Source organism: Mesoplodon mirus, assembly GCF_964341445.2.
Source record: "Mesoplodon mirus genome assembly, chromosome: 4".
Classification (NCBI taxonomy): domain Eukaryota; kingdom Metazoa; phylum Chordata; class Mammalia; order Artiodactyla; family Ziphiidae; genus Mesoplodon; species Mesoplodon mirus.
The window spans coordinates 37591063-37608650 of NC_138979.1; the positions used below are offsets into that span (position 1 = coordinate 37591063).

General features: G+C 59.2%; 1 protein-coding gene and 1 long non-coding RNA gene across 10 annotated transcripts; one reads left to right on the plus strand and one right to left on the minus strand.

Annotated features, from left to right (window-relative positions):
• Positions 1–382: 382 nt before the first annotated feature.
• FURIN (furin, paired basic amino acid cleaving enzyme) lies at positions 383–17040 on the plus strand. Of its 9 annotated transcripts, none has more exons than XM_082617860.1 (16): positions 383–455; positions 9225–9564; positions 9944–10042; positions 10156–10251; positions 10573–10701; positions 10812–10888; positions 11184–11272; positions 11806–11978; positions 12422–12634; positions 13100–13200; positions 13322–13425; positions 13502–13619; positions 13731–13910; positions 14311–14435; positions 14528–14638; positions 14892–17040. In XM_082617860.1, exons 2-16 carry the CDS (start codon positions 9388–9390, stop codon positions 15476–15478), a joined length of 2379 nt encoding a protein of 792 aa, XP_082473986.1. In that variant the 5' UTR covers positions 383–455; positions 9225–9387; the 3' UTR covers positions 15479–17040. The 9 variants fall into 9 exon arrangements, with proteins under 9 accessions (XP_082473986.1, XP_082473980.1, XP_082473979.1 ...); XM_082617854.1 differs by lacking the exon at positions 383–455 and adding an exon at positions 3800–3884; XM_082617853.1 differs by lacking the exon at positions 383–455 and adding an exon at positions 4608–4710.
• LOC309802365 lies at positions 3340–4312 on the minus strand. The gene is made up of 2 exons (XR_014293780.1): positions 4177–4312; positions 3340–3726 (listed from the first exon to the last, which is right to left on the minus strand). It is a non-coding gene; the product is annotated as an uncharacterized lncRNA (long non-coding RNA).
• Positions 17041–17588: the final 548 nt, after the last annotated feature.

Below are 17588 nucleotides of genomic sequence, written 5' to 3' on the forward strand. Positions count from 1 at the left end.
TTCAGCAGGTGCTCAATGAATGTCTGCCAGACTAGACTGCACCCAAAGCACCTATTTGGTGCCCAATTGTGGGTAGCACTGCCTGGGCACTGAAGGCAAGGCAGAAGACACAGAGCCAGCAGAAGGGAAACATTAAGCTGACCAGTGACTTGGGGAGGTGGCAGAGCCAGCAGGTAAAAGGTAAGTGCGGAGCTAGCCCAGTAATTGGGAACACGAGAAGGGCCGACCGTGCTGCAATCCTGTCCCAGTGTGACCGGATACATCACCACCACATCACTTCTAGCTCCTCCCCCCACCCACACAGACACCCTGTTTGCCTGTCCTATAAAGGAGGTTTTCCCAAAGTGGTTTAGCCAGAACTGGAAGGGCCCCACCCAGTGATGGGATTGGAGGAGGCTGACTTGCCCCAGCAGCGTTCAGTAGGAACCCCAGGTGTTCTGGAGCTAGATGGTGAAGTATGGGCATGCTTTATTCAGTTTTGCATGACTTAAAATTTTAATTATCTTATTCTAAAAGTTATTGTAGAAATTCCCGAAAATGCAGGTAAGCAAAAAGAAGACAACAAAAAGCTCTCAAACCCCACCGTTTTAGAGAAAATACCAATTAAACTTTGTTGTCTGCTCTTCTATGCATGTGTGGATGTGGTGCAGACATTTTGATTAAAACCAGGTGTGGGAGGACTTCCCTGGCAGTCCAGTGGTTAAGACTCTGCGCTTCCACTGCAGGGGTCGTGGGTTCGATCCCTGGTCGGGAACTAAGATCCTGCATGCTGAGTGGTGCAGCCAAAAACAAAAAAAGAAAAAAGAAAAAGCCCAGGTGTGGATGCTGCTGTGAAGGCTTTGTTTGAGGTGCCTGAGAGAGGGGCAGAGATTTTGAGAGAAAGGGACCCCCGGAGCACTCCAAGGGGACAATGGGAGTGCCTGAGGTAAGGGTGACTGGGTGGATTTTACCATAGGACAACGGTTGCTCTTGGGAGTCTCCCAGGTTAGCCCCAAATCCAACGATAAACGGAGGACTGGCTGGCTGGACAGCTCCTCCGGCCCCCTGCTGGGAAGGTGGGAACTGGTCACAGCCCCTTTCTCCCTCAGGCCTTACCCATCAGTTGCCAGACTTCTGTCATGTGGTGCCTCCTGTCCTATTAACTGCTGTGTAAAACTGATAACTGTGATCCAGAGGCCCCTGGGCTCTTAGGGCCCCAAGTCAGTGGACCTGGGCTCTGCAGGCAGTTTAGCTCCTTCTGGCTTTTTTTTTTTTCTTTTTTTCTTTTTTTCTCGGTACGCGGGCCTCTCACTGTTGTGGCCTCTCCCGTTGTGGAGCACAGGCTCCGGATGCGCAGGCTCAGCGGCCATGGCTCATGGGCCCAGTCGCTCTGCGGCATGTGGGATCTTTCCGGACTGGGGCACGAACCCGTGTCCCCTGCATCGGCAGGAGGACTCTCAACCACTGCGCCACCAGGGAAGCCCCGCTCCTTCTGGCTTTTAAGGCCTCAGACAAATTGTTGGGAGTGATAAAGAGAACAAAACCTGCCCACAGGACTTGTTCCAGGAGAAAAAGAAAGAAGTTGGCTAGCAGTCACCAGCTGTGGCAAGCTGGGATTCTCTCCAGAGGGCTTTTCGCAAGGAGGGTGTCTTCCACATTCTTTTTTTTTCTTTTGTATTTTGGGGGTTTTTTGGGCCACTCTGCATGGCATGAGGGATCTTAGCTCCCTGACCAGGGATTGAACCCTTGCCCCCTGCAGTGGAAGCACAGAGTCTTAACCACTGGACCACCTGGGAATTCCCTCCACATTCTTTTTAACAACCGAATCGTTGTAAAGTACAGTTGTATGGGAAACCCTAAAATAGGAGCAAGACTAAGGTGGAGATCCTCCGGGGCAAGAGCTCACTCTCTCGGTCCTCTCCTCTCTCCTCCCCTTAGTGATGCACCTTTGAGCAACAGTTGAAAGAATTCTTATGCCAAAGGCAGGATTGGAGGGGCGGGCTGACGGGAGAAACTGGGAAGCTCCAGTGCGTCTGCAGGGTGGCAGCCGTCTGAGACAGGGCTAGCCCCTCCTCCTCCTCAGATCCACTGCGGCTCCCCTGGGGCCAGCCTCCAGGATGGGTGGGGCACCTAGAGGCAGACAGGATTGCTTTCTTTCCGGGTTGACCTTTCTTGTAAGTCAGAGGACAAGGGGGAAGGGCACTGGGAGACTCCGAGGCTAGATGGGACCAGCCCTGTCCCTATTTCCCCTAAATAGGGATCTCTTGCTCACAGACTTAGGAAGAACCGTGACTCACTTCCTGCCTAGGTCTGACTGAAGAAGTATTGTTTTCCCAACTGTGGCTGGTGCTGCTAGTTGGGGCCACCCCAGGGTGGCCCCTAGGAGTCTTTGCTCCCTTTGGGGGGCAGTTCCCACTCCAAAAGGGGGCCAACTGGACTTATCTCCCGGCTCAACTTTTAGGACCGCACATTCTTCCCTGAGTTTCCGGTTTTTGTACTGTTTGTACAGGTGCCCAAACAGTACCTTATCCCACTAGTTGAATATTATCTCCATTTTACAGAGGGGTAAATTGAGGCTCTGAGAATTAAGTAACTTGTCTAAGGTGGCATAGTATAAAATAGTACTGCAGGGTTTTGAACGCAGGTTTGCTGGTTGACTTGTCACCTAGTGAGTTACTTTACGAATGTTACTTAACTTCTCTGGGCCTCAGTTTCCTCCTCTGTAGATAGTGATACATGAAAGATCCCTAAAGGAAAATTGTATCCACCTTACAGGGTTTGTGGTAAGGATGAAATAATTTAACACACGGAAAGAGCTGAGAACCACTCCTGGCTCAGAGAACACGCTCTGCAGTGTTCGGTGCTCGTTTTTGTCGTTATCCCCAAACCGGTGTTGAAGAGGTCACAGGATAATATTGTTCTGCCAGGTTATCTCAAAGCGAGCAGGAAAGGATGGGCAGAGACTGCTCTGCGACCTTGGAATAACCCAGCCTGGGGAGCTTTTGGCCACATTTCCCCTCTTTTCTCTCTCAGCTCAAGCAGTGGTGGCCTCGGCCAAGTAGCACAGACGTTTTCTAGGGCAGGGACCCAGGGAGGGAGAGGAGCCGGCTGGTATGTTGCAAGTAGCTCAGATTCAGGCTCTGCCAAAGCCCTAGATCTCTTCCAGGCTCTGAGGCCTGCTAGTTGTGGTATCTTGGGCAAATTATTTAAACCTTGTGCACCACAGTTTCCTTATCTGTAAAATGGGATTAATAATGTCATCCTGAAAGGATTATGTAGATTAAATAATGTACATGAGAAGGAGATAATATAAAATGACTGGCCTGGTGCCTGGCAGGCGGTTGGAGTTAAAAAAAAAAGTTTGTTTTTTTTTTTTTTTTTTAATAAATTTATTTATTTATTTTCATTTTTGGCTGCATTGGGTCTTCGCTGCTGCGCACGGGCTTTCTCCAGTTGCGGCAAGCGGGGGCCACTCCCTGCTGCTGTGCGCGGGCTTCTCACTGCGGTGGCCTCTCTGAGCACGGGCTCTAGGTGTGCGGGCTTCAGTAGCCGTGGCGCACGGGCTTCAGTAGTTGTGGCTCATGGGCTCAGTAGTTGTGGCTCGTGGGCTCTAGAGCGCAGGCTCAGCAGTTGTGGCGCACGGGCCTAGCCGCTCCGCGGCATGTGGGATCTCCCCGGACCAGGGCTGGAACCCGTGTGCCCTGCATTGGCAGGCGGATTCTTAACCACTGCACCAACAGGGAAGCCCTAAAAAAAAAAGTTTTAAAAAAATTAAAAGGGGATGGGCTATTCTGCTTATCCACCTGTCTATATAAATGCAAATAAAATCGTGAGTCCTCTAACTGTAGGCGACGAGGAGGTCTGCCCAGGCGCGGTGAAGCCCGACCTCAGATGGAGTACCCCAGGTGCGTCATCCCAGGGCACTTAACTCGGTCGTGCCCAAACTTGTAGCTTAGGAGTGGGGAAGTGGGGGGAGAAGGCCAGCTTCCCCAGAATCCGGCCGAGACTGGGCTCGGAGTGACGCCTCGAGCCCTTCCCAACTCCTGCCGGGGGTTCCGAGTTCGGGTCTCCGCGGCCGCCGGCCCGGGGAGCTCGCGGCGCGAAGAGCCGAGCCCGGGGCGGGGGTGCGGGCAGTGGGGCCTGGGCGACGCGCCGGGCGGCCGCGAGGGCTTTGGGATCGCTAGCTCCACTTCCTACCTGCCCCGACCGGGAGCCAGAGGCAGCGGGCGCCCCGGAAGGCCGCAAGGCCGCCGCTCGGAGCCCGGAGCTCGGGGGCTGCGGCGCTCCGGCTCCGAACGCGGGCCCGGGGCCGGGCGGCATGGGCGGCGCGGCGGGCCAGGGCGGCGGGACGGCTGCGGCGGCTGCTGGGGAGCGCGGAGGTGGCGCCGCGAGGGGGAGGGGGCGCGGCGGCGGAGGAGGAGGAGCCCGGGCCGCCGCAGCCGCTGACAGCGGCCCGAGTAAACAAGCCGCGCCGCCGCCGCGGCCCGGCCGCTGCCCCCGCCCGCGCCGGAGCCGGAGCCGAGGCCGAGGCCGAGGCCGAGCCCTGCCCTGGTCGCCGGCCCGGCCGAGGCCGCGCCGCCGCTCCTCCCCGCCTCCGCGCGGTGACGCTGCTGCCGGGCGCGGGGACCGCGTAGAGCCCAGGCCCCGCCGCCGGGCTCTCCGCTCGGCCGAGGGGCGCCCGAGCCGCCGCGGCGCTCGCCTGGAAAAGTTTCCCCGCCCGGGCTCCCTAGGGTAAGCGGCGAGGGCGCGGGGCCCGGTGGAGGCAGCGCGCCGGGAGCCGGGCCCGAGGAGAGCCGACCGGACTGGGCCGCTCTGCCGGAGGAGCGGGCTCCGCGGCCCGGGCGCCCAGGCCGGGGAGGGTCGGGGTCGCTGGCGCGGAGGCAGCCCGGGCCCGGCTGCCCGCCCGGCTTTCGAAACTGGCCCCCGGGCCGGCCCCGAGGATGAAGCCGCGGGGAGCAGGAAGGGCGCCCCGCAGCCCACCTGAGAGCATCGGGCCCGGCTCGGCTCCCAGCCCTTGTAGGTGCCGGTACTTTTCCGCTTGGGGCCGGGGCGAGCCCTCTGACCTCAGGAAGCGCCAGCGGGGCCCCCGCTGGGGGCGGGATGGCGAGAGAATTCCAGAGGCGCCGGGTGCTCCCGCCTCCTGGCTGTCCTTCGGGGGCCGCCGCCGGCTCGCCCACTCCGCGGCCGGGGAGGGCCTGCGCTCCCGCCGGGGGAGGGGAGGAGCGGCTGTTCGCGAGGCGGAGGGGATTATTCACCGCCCGGGCCTCGTCCCCGCCCGCACACCTGAGCGGCGAGACACTCAGGTGCGGGATCCGCGGGCGCTGGGAGGCTGGCTCAGGTAGGTTCCGGGGCTGCCTCCCGCGGAGGCCTGGCCGAGACCCCTGCTGCCCCCGTGGGGTGGCAGGACTGAGGGGCGGCCTGTTTGCCAGACAGGTCTTACAGCAGTCACTTGTCAGGTCAGTACCTGCTTTCCCCGCCATCCCCTAGACCCTTGCCCCTGGGGGTGCAGACCCTCCTCCACCGGAGGGTGTCAGAATTCTTTCTGACTTGGGAAGCGGGAGGGGAACCCAGGTGATGTGGCCTAGTGAGGGCTGGGCAGCTGCTGGCCAGGTGTGGACACAGCATAGGAGAGTAGCCAAGCCTGACCCGTCTCAACCATAGTGGCCCAAGTTTTACGATTTCCTATATTGGGCTTCCACATAAGATCTGATTTTTTAAAGATTCTGTGGCTTTAAAAAAAAAAGTTTGAAAACCTCTGGTCTAGCAGTTTTTACCATCTAGGAAACTGAGGCCTAGAGAGAGGAAGTGACTTAGATCACAGAGAAAATGAGTAAAGGTTGGAATTCAGAATTTCAGCGCAGCCTTCAGTGCCTGTTACAGGACCTGGCTTGGTGTCTCTTTGCTGGAAAGAGAGATGGGACCAGGTTTCCCAGGCAGCCCTGTCCACGCCAGACCCCCAGTGCCTGGGAAACAGCAGCTGGACCTGGGGGAGGTTCAGTTTGGGTGCCTCGGAGTGGGTGTCTGTGTCAGGAGTTTCCTGGGACTGGAGAAAAGGGCTTTGACCTAGAACACAGCCACGAAGAGCACCCACAGGTCTCTCTGTGGCCACAGCCTGGAGCTGACTCCCATGTGAGAGGGCTTCACAGGAGGCTGGAAATACAACAAGCCTCCGGGTTTGAGCCGAACTGGGACTCAGAGGGTGAGTCAGAGTCTGGGATGGGGGTGGGGAGAAGCCCATTCATTCATTGTTCTCAGCGCCTGCTCTTTTGGGAGGGGGTCCTCCTTCCTTCCCTCCCTCCCTCCCTCCCTCCCTCTCTCCCTCCCTCAGTCCCTCCCTCTGTCCCTCCCTCCCTCCAGGATGCTGAGGCAGGGCTGTCTGGAGGCTTCAGGCTCTGTGGAAGCCATATCTACAGCTCACCGTGGCTGGGGATGCTGAGCAGACGAAGCCTGGTCCTTTCTTGGGGGATTGGTTGGTTGTGCCTGAAGCCCGCTTTCTTTTTGGGTGCTGCAAGGTAATTAAATAATCACCTTTACCACCAAGCAGCTGCAGCTCCATCCACAATGTCCCGGAACTTGGGCTGGACGCAGATGAACCCAGTCTTGATTTGGGAGTTCCAGTACGGCTCACAGCACTGTGGTCAGGAGATGGCCTTTCTTGACATCTGGACCCAAGAGGCCGTTCTTGTGGCAAGAAGGGGAGAAGAGGGCTTGTTTCTATCTGGCTCTTCCCCTAGGGCTCCACATCCTCTGTTAAATGAGGGGCTTGGGTTTCCTTCACCCCCTAGGGCTGGATGTCTGGCTGCCCAGCCATTGCTCAGACCAGCTTTCCGGAACTTGGTCGCCCAAGGCATCATGGGGCTGTGGCTTCCAGGCCTGTCCGGGAACCCTATGGACTCTGCCCATCCAGGGTGAGGAGGAGCTGCATTGTGGATGCCTCCTGCCATCAGCTGTCAGGTTATTTTGGTGTAAACTGAAAATACTCCAGGAATTGTGTGTTGAGTCTCTCCAGCCTGCAGGGTGGGACTGCAGCAGGAGCAGGCAGGGAGGCTGACTGTGGCTGAGGGCAGTCTCTGGAAAAGGAGTGTTCCCAGTGGTGAGCCCGCCTGTCCAGCTCTCCGGGGCCCGGGTGAGATGGGGAGCTTCATTTTGCCGTCCAGCAGAGTGGCCTCCTTTGGGGCTGGGCCCTGGGAGTGGTGGGGGCATCCGGGGCCGTGTGGGCAGGCGCTCTGCTCAACAAGCTTGGCACTGAGGCGGGACACCTCCGGCAGCCCCACCGGGACCTTCCCCAGCTTCTCCCCACCCCAGGGGCTTGGCTTCTGGCTAGCCAGGGGCCCTATGTGGGGACAGTTATGTGGCCCCAGGCAGAGAGGTCCTGCTGTCTGTTTGCTGAAGGAGGAAAAACAACACTCGGACTATTGATTCAGCTTCACCTTGGCGCTCCTGGCTCAGCAGCTAGTGTTTGCCCTGGCTGCCCGGGCTCAGATTACGCAAGGCTGGTGGGTGTGGAGCGAGCGACCGAGGGGGCTGCTGGAGGCCTGCAGGCCAGGGCTGGGTGGCCCCAGCGTTTCCCAGGAAACTGTGTAAAAAAAGAGCCTGAGCCCCTGACTTTGCTGATGGTGGGCCAAAGAGGGAGGGTGAAGCCACTGTGATCCCCCCTCCTCGTGCTCAGCCCCCAAAGCCCCCATCCCACCTTAGGTTACCCACTCTTTCTTGCCAGGGGCTGTGGGTCTTTGCAGGTAACTCCCTATGGCTGGTTGTGCTTTGCTGAACTAGGAAGCCCTAGAGAGCTGTGTAGACACCGCCCATTAAAAAACTTTAAAAAGCCAACATTTTATTCCTTTATAAGATATACCTGGGTAATTTGGAAAATATACATGACACAAAAGAAAATAACAATTACTTATAATTCTCACCACCTTGAGAGAACCATTGTTAGCATGTGTCTTTCCAGATTATGTTTTGTGGTTTTATATAAATATACATGTATAAATAGTTTTTTAAAAACAAAACGGGATTATAGGTACCTACTGCTTTATAACCCACCTTTTAAAAATAATTAATTAATTAGTTAATTAATTTTTGTCTGCGTTGGGTCTTCGTTGCTGTACGCGGGCTTTCTCTAGTTGTGGCGAGTGGGGGCTACTCTTCGTTGTGGTGCGAGGGCTTCTCATTACAGTGGCTTCTCTTGTTGTGGAGCCTGGGCTCTAGGAGTGCAAGCTTCAGTAGTTGTGGCACGAGGGCTCAGTAGTTGTGGCCCACGGGCTTAGTTGCTCCGCGACATGTGGGATCTTACCTGACCAGGGCTCGAACCCCTGTCCCCTGCAGTGGCAGGTGGTTTGTTTGTTTGTTTGTTGTTGTTTTGTTTGTTTTTTTTGCGGTACGCGGGCCTCTCACTGTTGTGACCTCTCCCGTTGTGGAGCACAGGCTCCAGACGCACAGGCTCAGTGGCCATGGCTCACGGGCCTAGCCGCTCCGCGGCATGTGGGATCTTCCTGGACCGGGGCACGAACCCGTGTCCCCTGCATTGGCAGGCAGACTCTCAACCACTGTGTCACCAGGGAAGTCCCTATAACCCACCTTTTTTAAAAAAATTATTATTTATTTATTTATTTATTTATTTATATTTGGCTGTATTGGGTCTTTGTTGCTGCGCACCGGCTTTCTCTAGTTGCGGCGAGCAGGGGCTACTCTTCGTTGCGGTGTGCGGGATTCTCATTGTGGTGGCTTCTCTTGTTGCAGAGCATGGGCTCTAGGCACATGGGCTGCAGTAGTTGTGACACGCGGGCTCAGTAGTTGTGGCACTCGGGCTCACTAGTTGTGGCTCGCAGGCTCTAGAGCGCAGGCTTAGTAGTTGTGGTGCACGGGCTTAGTTGCTCCGTGGCATCTTCCCGGACCAGGGCTCGAACCCGTGTCCCCTGCGTTGGCAGGCGGACTCTTAACCACTGCGCCAACAGGGAAGTCCCTAACCCACCTTTTTGACTTTAATTCTGGCAAGCAGTTATTCAGTTGTTGCTTCTGATTTTGAGGGACTCAAGCCTTGGTCCTCTTCATCCCACTTCCGTATTCTTGCGTGTGGAGGCGGTCCTTCTGTCCATCTATCCGGCTCACCTTGGGGGGCTGGATTTTCACCCCTCCCCGCCAGAGCCCCTTTCAGGCCTGGAGTGAGCCATAGGGTGGGAAGGCAGCTTTAGTGCGTGGCTGGGGAGCGACTGACTCTCCCTCTTCTCCTCCCTTGTTCCTCTTAGAGCCGGCAGCCCTCATCCTCCCCGCACAGTCCTGCCCGTCTCGGTCCCATGCCCCCGCCAGTCAGCCCCGGGCCACAGGCAGTGAGCAGGCACGCGGGAGCCGAGGCCCTGTGACCAGGCCAAGGAGACGGGGGCTCCGGGGTCCCGGCCACCTGTCCCCCCCATGGAGCTGAGGCCCTGGTTGCTATGGGTGGTAGCAGCAGCAGGAGCCTTGGTCCTGCTGGCGGCCGATGCCCGTGGCCAGAAGGTCTTCACCAATACCTGGGCCGTGCACATTCCTGGAGGCCCAGCCGTGGCTGACAGTGTGGCACGCAAGCATGGCTTCCGCAACCTGGGCCAGGTAGGTGTTCTTCCCTCCTGCTGGCCGAGGCATAGGACATCGCCAGGGGGTGGGGCCAGTGAGGGCAGGGGTTCCAGCAGCCAGAGCAGGAACTCTGGGGCTTGTCTTCTCAGGGGCATCTGGGTATTAGGCATGTTATGGGTGGCTTGTCCTGCCCTTGGGCTTCCAGCCTAAGTTGCTCAGTGGACCAGTATATCCCAGGGGTTTGAGTCCCCCTCGGCCCCCTGCACCTCCTTGCGGGGTCCTGGGTGGGGAGCAGATGCCCACCACCCCCTGCCATGGTGAGCCTCCCCTTGCAGCCGGTTGTCCACCCCCATCCCCCACCTCCATGGGGACTGGCAGATGGAAAGCCCGGCTCAGTCTCCCTGCTCTGTTGCAGATCTTCGGCGACTATTACCACTTCTGGCATCGAGCGGTGACAAAGCGGTCCCTGTCACCTCACCGCCCGCGGCACAGCCGGCTGCAGCGGGAACCTCAAGTGAGTGCGGCCCCAGCCCCTCCTGCTACCACCCTTCCCTTTCAGTTCTCAAGAGGCCTCGCTCTCCCTCCCCGCTCCTCCAGCCACACCATCTCTCCCGCACTCCCTCACAGGTACAGTGGCTGGAGCAGCAGGTGGCAAAGCGACGGACCAAACGGGATGTGTACCAGGAGCCCACGGACCCCAAGTTTCCCCAGCAGTGGTACCTGGTACGTTGCCTCCCTGGCTGCATCCATCCATCCACTGAGGGGTCCCGTGAGTGGGTGAGGCTGACTTCGAGGCCTCCTGTCCGTCTTCCTCTGTCTGCTGAGTAGTCTTTCTCCAGCCCATCCTGCTGAGCCCTGGGGAGTGCCCTCCCAGAGTTCTTTATAATCCCATGAGCCCAGACAACCAGTGGTGGCATTTGAGGAACAGGGGTGGGTGGAGAAGGAGCTTTTGGGGGTGGCAAAGGGATTCTCCAAGGTTCCTGTAACCTCACCCAGCAACCACATCTCGTAAGTGCTGGGTGACGGGGGTGGGTGTCTCTGCAGTCTGGTGTCACCCAGCGGGACCTGAACGTGAAGGAGGCCTGGGCCCAGGGCTACACGGGGCGTGGCATCGTGGTCTCCATTCTGGACGATGGCATCGAGAAGAACCACCCAGACTTGGCAGGCAATTATGTGAGGAGGTCGGGGAGGGAGGCAGCCATCCCTGGCGAGGGGAGTCCAGGGATGGTCCTGTTCTGCCCGTGTGTTCAGGCTGACCCTGATGATGGCCATGTCCTTTCCAGGATCCTGGGGCCAGCTTCGATGTCAATGACCAGGACCCTGACCCCCAGCCTCGGTACACGCAGATGAATGACAACAGGTAAGAATTAGCAGGTCCCTGGCCTCTGCTTCCCTTCTGTTTTCCGCTGAGGAAGCAGATGTGCCCTTCCTGAGAGGCTGAAGTCTTTTCCATAGTCCTGGTCTAGCTAGGTCTCTGAGGGAAGGTTCGCTCTGAGTGGAGGTGACCATAGGCCAAGAGGAGTGTGGGAGGGTGTGGTCTGTGTACAGATGTGGGACAGCAAAGATAGAGGGGCGTGCATGTGGCCCTTCCTCCTCCTTAGGCTGCACCCACCATTCTCTGTCCACTGTTAATGCTGTGTTCTTGGCCCCGGCAGGCATGGCACACGGTGTGCAGGCGAGGTGGCCGCAGTGGCCAACAACGGTGTCTGTGGCGTAGGTGTGGCCTACAATGCCCGCATTGGAGGTGGGTGTAGGCCTTGACCACCCAGTCTTTGGGAGGACCCACCCTTCCAGTGGGATTCTCCTCTGTTCACTTCCCATCTAGCCAGTGTCTGCCACTTTCCCGCTGTGGATCCTTTTGACCACATGACTCTTCTTTAGAAGGTTCTTAGTAACTCAGAAAGCTGAACCACCTGTGCTGGTGGCCCTGTGCTGTGGGGTGGAGGGAGTGTTTCTTAGCAGGAGTCTCCCTAACTCCTCACTGTCCACTCTGAGTCCTTACATGGCAGGCCTTGATCACCATGCTCCTTTGGGACCCCAGAGACTCATCCTAGTCCAGAATGTGTGGTTGGGGCCCAGGGACCTCTCCCCTTTTCCCCTGCGTCTTGTCTTCGAAAGGCAGAGGCTGGCCAGGGAGTTAGGGGCTCAGGGTTTCCCAGCACCGTCCTCTGCCCTCCCCTGCCCATCCTCTGGGTGCAAGGCTGGGTGTGCTCCAGGGAGTGCTCCTGGCAGCTGGACCCACGCAGCATCCCTCTCCCCGCCCCCCTCCGTGGTCAGGGGTGCGCATGCTGGACGGTGAAGTGACAGATGCGGTAGAGGCACGCTCGCTGGGCCTGAATCCCAACCACATCCACATCTACAGCGCCAGTTGGGGCCCCGAGGACGACGGCAAGACCGTGGATGGGCCAGCCCGCCTTGCTGAGGAGGCCTTCTTCCGGGGGGTCAGCCAGGTGAGGTGGGGGTCCCGGCCCCGCCCTTGACACCAGGCCCAGCCTCTGGGGGCAAACTAGGCGCTACCTTTTCCGTACTTCTTTGTGTTTTTCTGTTCCTATTTATTTATTCTTGTGTTTAATTTTAATTTACACAAAGTTTGTTTATTAAATGCTATTAAAATGTTAAGGAACTGGAAGGACAGAAAAAGAGAAAAGTAAATACTATTTACCCATAATTCCACCCTTTGGAATCACCACTCTGAGCATTTTGGTTGGTGGTCTGGGTCTCTTTTTTTGTGCAAAAAAGGATGAGATCCACCAGGGGTATCCCAGGGGAACAGGGGCTGGGTAGAGAGTCCCCCGAGAAGGAGGCTCCAGCCTTCCCAGTCTCGAGCAGTGTCTTCCTGCCAGGCCTCCCCCAGGTCCTGTTCTCGAGTGACCCCAGCCCACTCTGTCCGCAGGGCCGCGGGGGGCTGGGCTCCATCTTTGTCTGGGCCTCTGGGAACGGGGGCCGGGAGCATGACAGCTGCAACTGCGACGGCTACACCAACAGCATCTACACGCTGTCCATCAGCAGCGCCACGCAGTCCGGCAGCGTGCCCTGGTACAGTGAGGCCTGCTCGTCCACGCTGGCCACAACCTACAGCAGTGGAAACCAGAACGAGAAGCAGATCGTGAGTCCTGCCCCAGGTGGCGGCTGGGGAAACGGGGCTGCTTGCTGGCTCTGCCCGGGGCCCCCTTTCTGACCCCATCTGCCTTCCACCCGCACGTGGCTGGGTGGTGGTGGCTAAGGCATCATGGGATGGGGGCTAGGGAGCTCTCCAAGACTCTTGGGGACTGTGGAGCCATCGATGAAGCCCCTGAGAAGACTCTCCCTAAAAACGTGCGTTGCTCTTCATGATCGCCAACCTTTAGTTCAATCCTCTGATTCCTCGGGAAACTGAGGCCCGGAAAGGGCCAGGCATCGGCCTGTCCACAGCAAGTTAGCAAGGCAGCAGGTGGGACCAAGGTTTCTTGGCCCTGGCTCCCCACTCCTGTTTATGGTGCTCAGGGCCTGTGGGCAGAGGGAGGGCAGGCAGGTGGCCCCCCTCTGGTGCCCTCCCCGCATAACAGGCCCAACATCACTGTCCTCCTGGTAGGTGACCACTGATCTGCGGCAGAAGTGTACGGAGTCTCACACAGGCACCTCTGCCTCTGCCCCCTTGGCAGCAGGCATCATCGCTCTCACCCTGGAGGCCAAGTAAGTGGGTGGGGGCTGAGGCTCAACCCTGTCCCCACCAGCGCCCCCTGCAAGGCAGGCCTTGGTCTCCAGCTTCTCTCCGAAGAGACAGCCCCCGAGCCTCTCCGTCCCTCCTCTGCAGTAAGAACCTCACCTGGCGGGACATGCAGCACCTGGTGGTACAGACCTCAAAGCCAGCCCACCTCAGTGCTAACGACTGGGCCACCAATGGTGTGGGCCGCAAAGGTGAGGACAGGGTTGGATTGGGGGTTGCGGGGGCCCTGTGTGCCTCCCAGCTGACCCCGCCTTCCCTGCCCCACAGTGAGCCATTCGTATGGCTACGGGTTACTGGACGCAGGTGCCATGGTGGCTCTGGCCCGGAACTGGACGACGGTGACCCCCCAGCGGAAGTGCATCATCGACATCCTCACTGAGCCCAAGTGAGGGCTGGACCCTGGCTGGGAGGGGGCAGGTGGGACCTGAGGGGCGCAGGGGTGCCCGCTGGTGCCCCTGGGCCAGGCTGATAGACCGTCATGGTGCTCTCCGCGCAGGGACATCGGGAAGCGGCTGGAGGTGCGGAAGACTGTGACCGCCTGCCTGGGGGAGCCCAGCCACATCACGCGGCTGGAACACACTCAGGCACGGCTCACCCTGTCCTACAACCGCCGCGGTGACCTGGCCATCCATCTGGTCAGCCCCATGGGCACCCGCTCCACCCTGCTGGCCGCCAGGTGCTTGCCCTCTCCTCTGTCCAGCTTGTCCTGTCCCTCACATCCACGTGCATTCATTCATTCACTCACACAGCCCTGAAAGGCACCAAATACTTTGCCACTGTTGGCGTTTTGGGAAGGATGGTTTTTGTCCTATGGGACTGTCCCATGTTGCAGGAATCCCTGATTCTGCCCATTAAATGCCATGTCTGTGTGCCTTCCCATGTGTAGTACCCTTGCACATTTCCAGAATCTGGTTGAGAACACTTGGCCTCCTGGGAAACACCCAGCAGGCATTTCCAGCCCAGCGGGGTTATGCGGCACCGGGGGGAGGGGGTGTGGTCCATGTGCTGTGGGCTCAGTGTCCCCTGGCTGGGGTCCCCCAGAGGCCTCAGGCAGCTACGTGCACCTTCCTCCCCAGGCCGCACGACTACTCTGCAGACGGGTTTAATGACTGGGCCTTCATGACGACCCATTCCTGGGACGAGGACCCCTCTGGCGAGTGGGTCCTGGAGATTGAAAACACCAGCGAAGCAAACAACTATGGTATTGGGGGTGCTCAAGGGCTGGGGATGGAGGAGGGGCGCTGGTGGAGTCTGGGGTGCCGGGCTTCTGACTTTTGCCTCCCCCCTCAATAGGGACTCTGACCAAGTTCACCCTTGTGCTGTATGGCACGGCCCCCGAGGGGCTGCCCACAGCTCCTGAGAGCATCGGCTGCAAGACCCTCACGTCTAGCCAGGCCTGTGTGGGTCAGTCGTGGGTGCTGCAAGGGCTTGGGAACCTGAGGCTGGGGACAGAGGGCACCTGTCCTAAAGGAGGAAAAGGAGTGTGAAGGGATGCTGGGACCCCAGGGTGACCACAGTCCTGGGGCGGGTGGGAGCTCCTGGGGATGGTGGTGACTGCCTGGGGCTGCAGGTCCACAGGCTGCCACTGTCGTGGGGCTCAGGACCCAACAGCCATGGGCGGCTTGGCTGATGCCCACCTTCTGCTCCGTGCCGGCAGTGTGCGAGGAAGGCTTCTCCCTCCACCAGAAGAGCTGTGTCCAGCGCTGCCCTCCAGGCTTCGCTCCCCAAGTCCTCGACACGCACTACAGCACCGAGAACAACGTGGAGATCATCCGGGCCAGCGTCTGTGCCCCCTGCCACGCCTCGTGTGCCACGTGCCAGGGGCCAGCCCCCACAGACTGCCTCAGCTGCCCCAGCCACGCCTCCCTGGACCCTGTGGAGCAGACGTGCTCCCGGCAAAGCCAGAGCAGCCGTGAGTCGCCGCAGCCGCAGCAGCCGCCGCCCGCAGAGGTGGAGGCAGAGCCGCGGCTGCGGGAGGGGCTGCTGCCCTCACACCTGCCCGAGGTGGTGGCCGGCCTCAGCTGCGCCTTCATCGTGCTGGTCTTCGTCACTGTCTTCCTGGTCCTGCAGCTGCGCTCGGGCTTCAGCTTCCGAGGGGTGAAGGTGTACACCATGGACCGTGGCCTCATCTCCTACAAGGGGCTGCCCCCCGAAGCCTGGCAGGAGGAGTGCCCGTCCGACTCAGAAGAGGACGAGGGCCGGGGCGAGAGGACCGCCTTTATCAAAGACCAGAGCGCCCTTTGACGAGCGCCTACTGCCCGCCCCTTCGAGCCCATCCCCTCCTGGGGCACTTTTTAATTCACCAAAGTATTTTTTTATCTTGGGACTGGGTTTGGACCCCAGCTGGGAGGCAAGAGAGGCAGAGACGGCTTCCCACCCTACCCTTGGGACCCCGGCTGCCTGAGGTGGGACCCCGGGACCAGCTGGGGAGCAGGAGAGGGCCTCTGCCCACCCCCAGCATGCCTGCGTGTGGAGAAAGGAGTGAAACCTTTAGGGCAGCTTTCCAAGGTCCAGGCCCCAGCCAGAGTTCCCTGCGGAGTGAAGAGGGGCAGCCCTTCCCTTACGGGATTCCTGACCCGGGCTGCAGTTCTCTCCCCTTCCCTGTCCCTCTAAAGCAATAACGGTCCCCATCCAGGCAGCAGGGAGGCTGGCCTAGTGGGTATTTGAAGGAGGAGGCCACCTCTCTAAGGGCTTTTGCATCCCTGACCCCGTCCCCCACCTCTGGTGAGCCTCGGGCGGAAGCAGTAAGCGAAGGAAGGGACCAAGGCAAGGCAGGCACTTCCAGGGTGCACACGTGTGTGCACACGTGTGTGTGTTCCTTTGCCCACCTCCACTACAGCTGGCTGCCTGCTGAGCGAGGCTGGCCCGGCCCCATGCTGGTGTGCTGACCACCCTCCCCTCTCTGGCACCCTCTCCTCCTGCCAGGGCCCAAGTCCCTGTTTTCTGAGCCCGGGGCTGCCTGGGCTGTTGGCACTCACAGTCCCGGAGCCCCTGGGTGGGTGGTGGGGAGGGACGGTGGCCCAGCCGGCCTCTCCCGCCTCCCACCCGATGCTGCTTTCCCCTGTGGGGATCTCAGGGGCTGTTTGAGGATATATTTTCACTTTGTGATTATTTCACTTTAGATGCTGATTTTTTTTTTTTTTTTTGGTATTTTTAATGGGGGTAGCAGCTGGACCATCCACCTCCCCACACCCACTGTCCACCCTGCTGTTCCCCCCGGCTGCCCTGGCCCTGAGGTGTGGGGGTCTGCAGCGTGTTGCTGAGGAGTAGCCGAGCCCCAGGTCCTGAAGAGGCAGGCCAGGCCAGGCGGGCCCTAGGAAAGGAGGAGTACGGTAGAAGGGGCAGGCTGTCGTCCACTTCGGATGGGGCTCCTCGTGCCAAGGGCTCATGGGTCACTGGTTCTCCAAGTGCCGGGGGTGGGCAGGCAGTGGCACTGAGCCCCCTCCAACACTGTGCCCTGGTGGAAAAAGCACTGACCTGTCCTGCCCCCCAAGGCCCCCTCTTCTGACGTGCCTTTTGTACCCCTCCCATTAGGACAATCAGTCCCCTCCCGTTTGGGAGCCCCCTTTTCTTTCCCCTAGCCCCTCCTGGCACCCAGCCACCTGCCCAGGGGCGCCCCCGCCTCTCCCATCCCCCCCACCCTTGTGGCCAGCCCAGCTGGTTTTGTAAGATACTGGGTTGGTGCACAGTGATTTTTTTTTTTTCTTGTAATTTAAACAGGCCCAGCATTGTTGGTTCTATTTAATGGACACGAGGTAATGTTAGAGGTTTTAAAGTGATTAAACGTGCAGACTATGCAAACCAGGCCTGGTCTCCAATGTGGTGATGTTCTTCCCAGGACCTGGGCCTGCGTCCAGAATGAGGTGCGGGTGAGGGCTGGGGCGAGTTACATGCCCACATGGTGTCCTGCCTACCTGTAAGTGCCCAAAGTCCACCTCCCGAGGCGTTCGGAGCCTTCTTTAGGTGGGGGTGTGGAAGGGACAGTAGGTGGAGACAAGCTCCAAGCCCCAGGGGTGGGACTAGCTGAGCACCTCCACCCCCACAGGCCTGGACTCCAGCAGGGTGGAGAGTGATGGCCTGTGTCCAGTTGCTCAGGGTCTCCCTTGGCTGAAGTAGCCCGGCCGCCAGCTGTAGGGCTGAGGCCTTCGGTGGGGCCTAACTGGACTAAGATGGCTTTTGCTGGGGAGATCCTGAGTCCTGAGTCCCACACTGGGAACGTCATACCTCTCCACTCCCCAGCCCAGGCCCCTCGCCTGCCACAGTTCTCCCTAGGGACAGGAAGCCCCTGCCTGGGGGTGGAGGAGCCGTGCCAGTTCCACCAGGATCTGTGCCTGAGAAGCAGGCCTCTCCTCGG

Coding starts and splice junctions, on each gene's coding strand:
- FURIN (XM_082617860.1), top strand. CDS start 9,388: ATGGAGCTGAGGCCCTGGTTGCTATGGGTGGTAGCAGCAGCAGGAGCC. Junction 9,565..9,943: donor GCTTCCGCAACCTGGGCCAG/GTAGGTGTTCTT, acceptor GCTCTGTTGCAG/ATCTTCGGCGACTATTACCA. Junction 10,702..10,811: donor CAGACTTGGCAGGCAATTAT/GTGAGGAGGTCG, acceptor TGTCCTTTCCAG/GATCCTGGGGCCAGCTTCGA.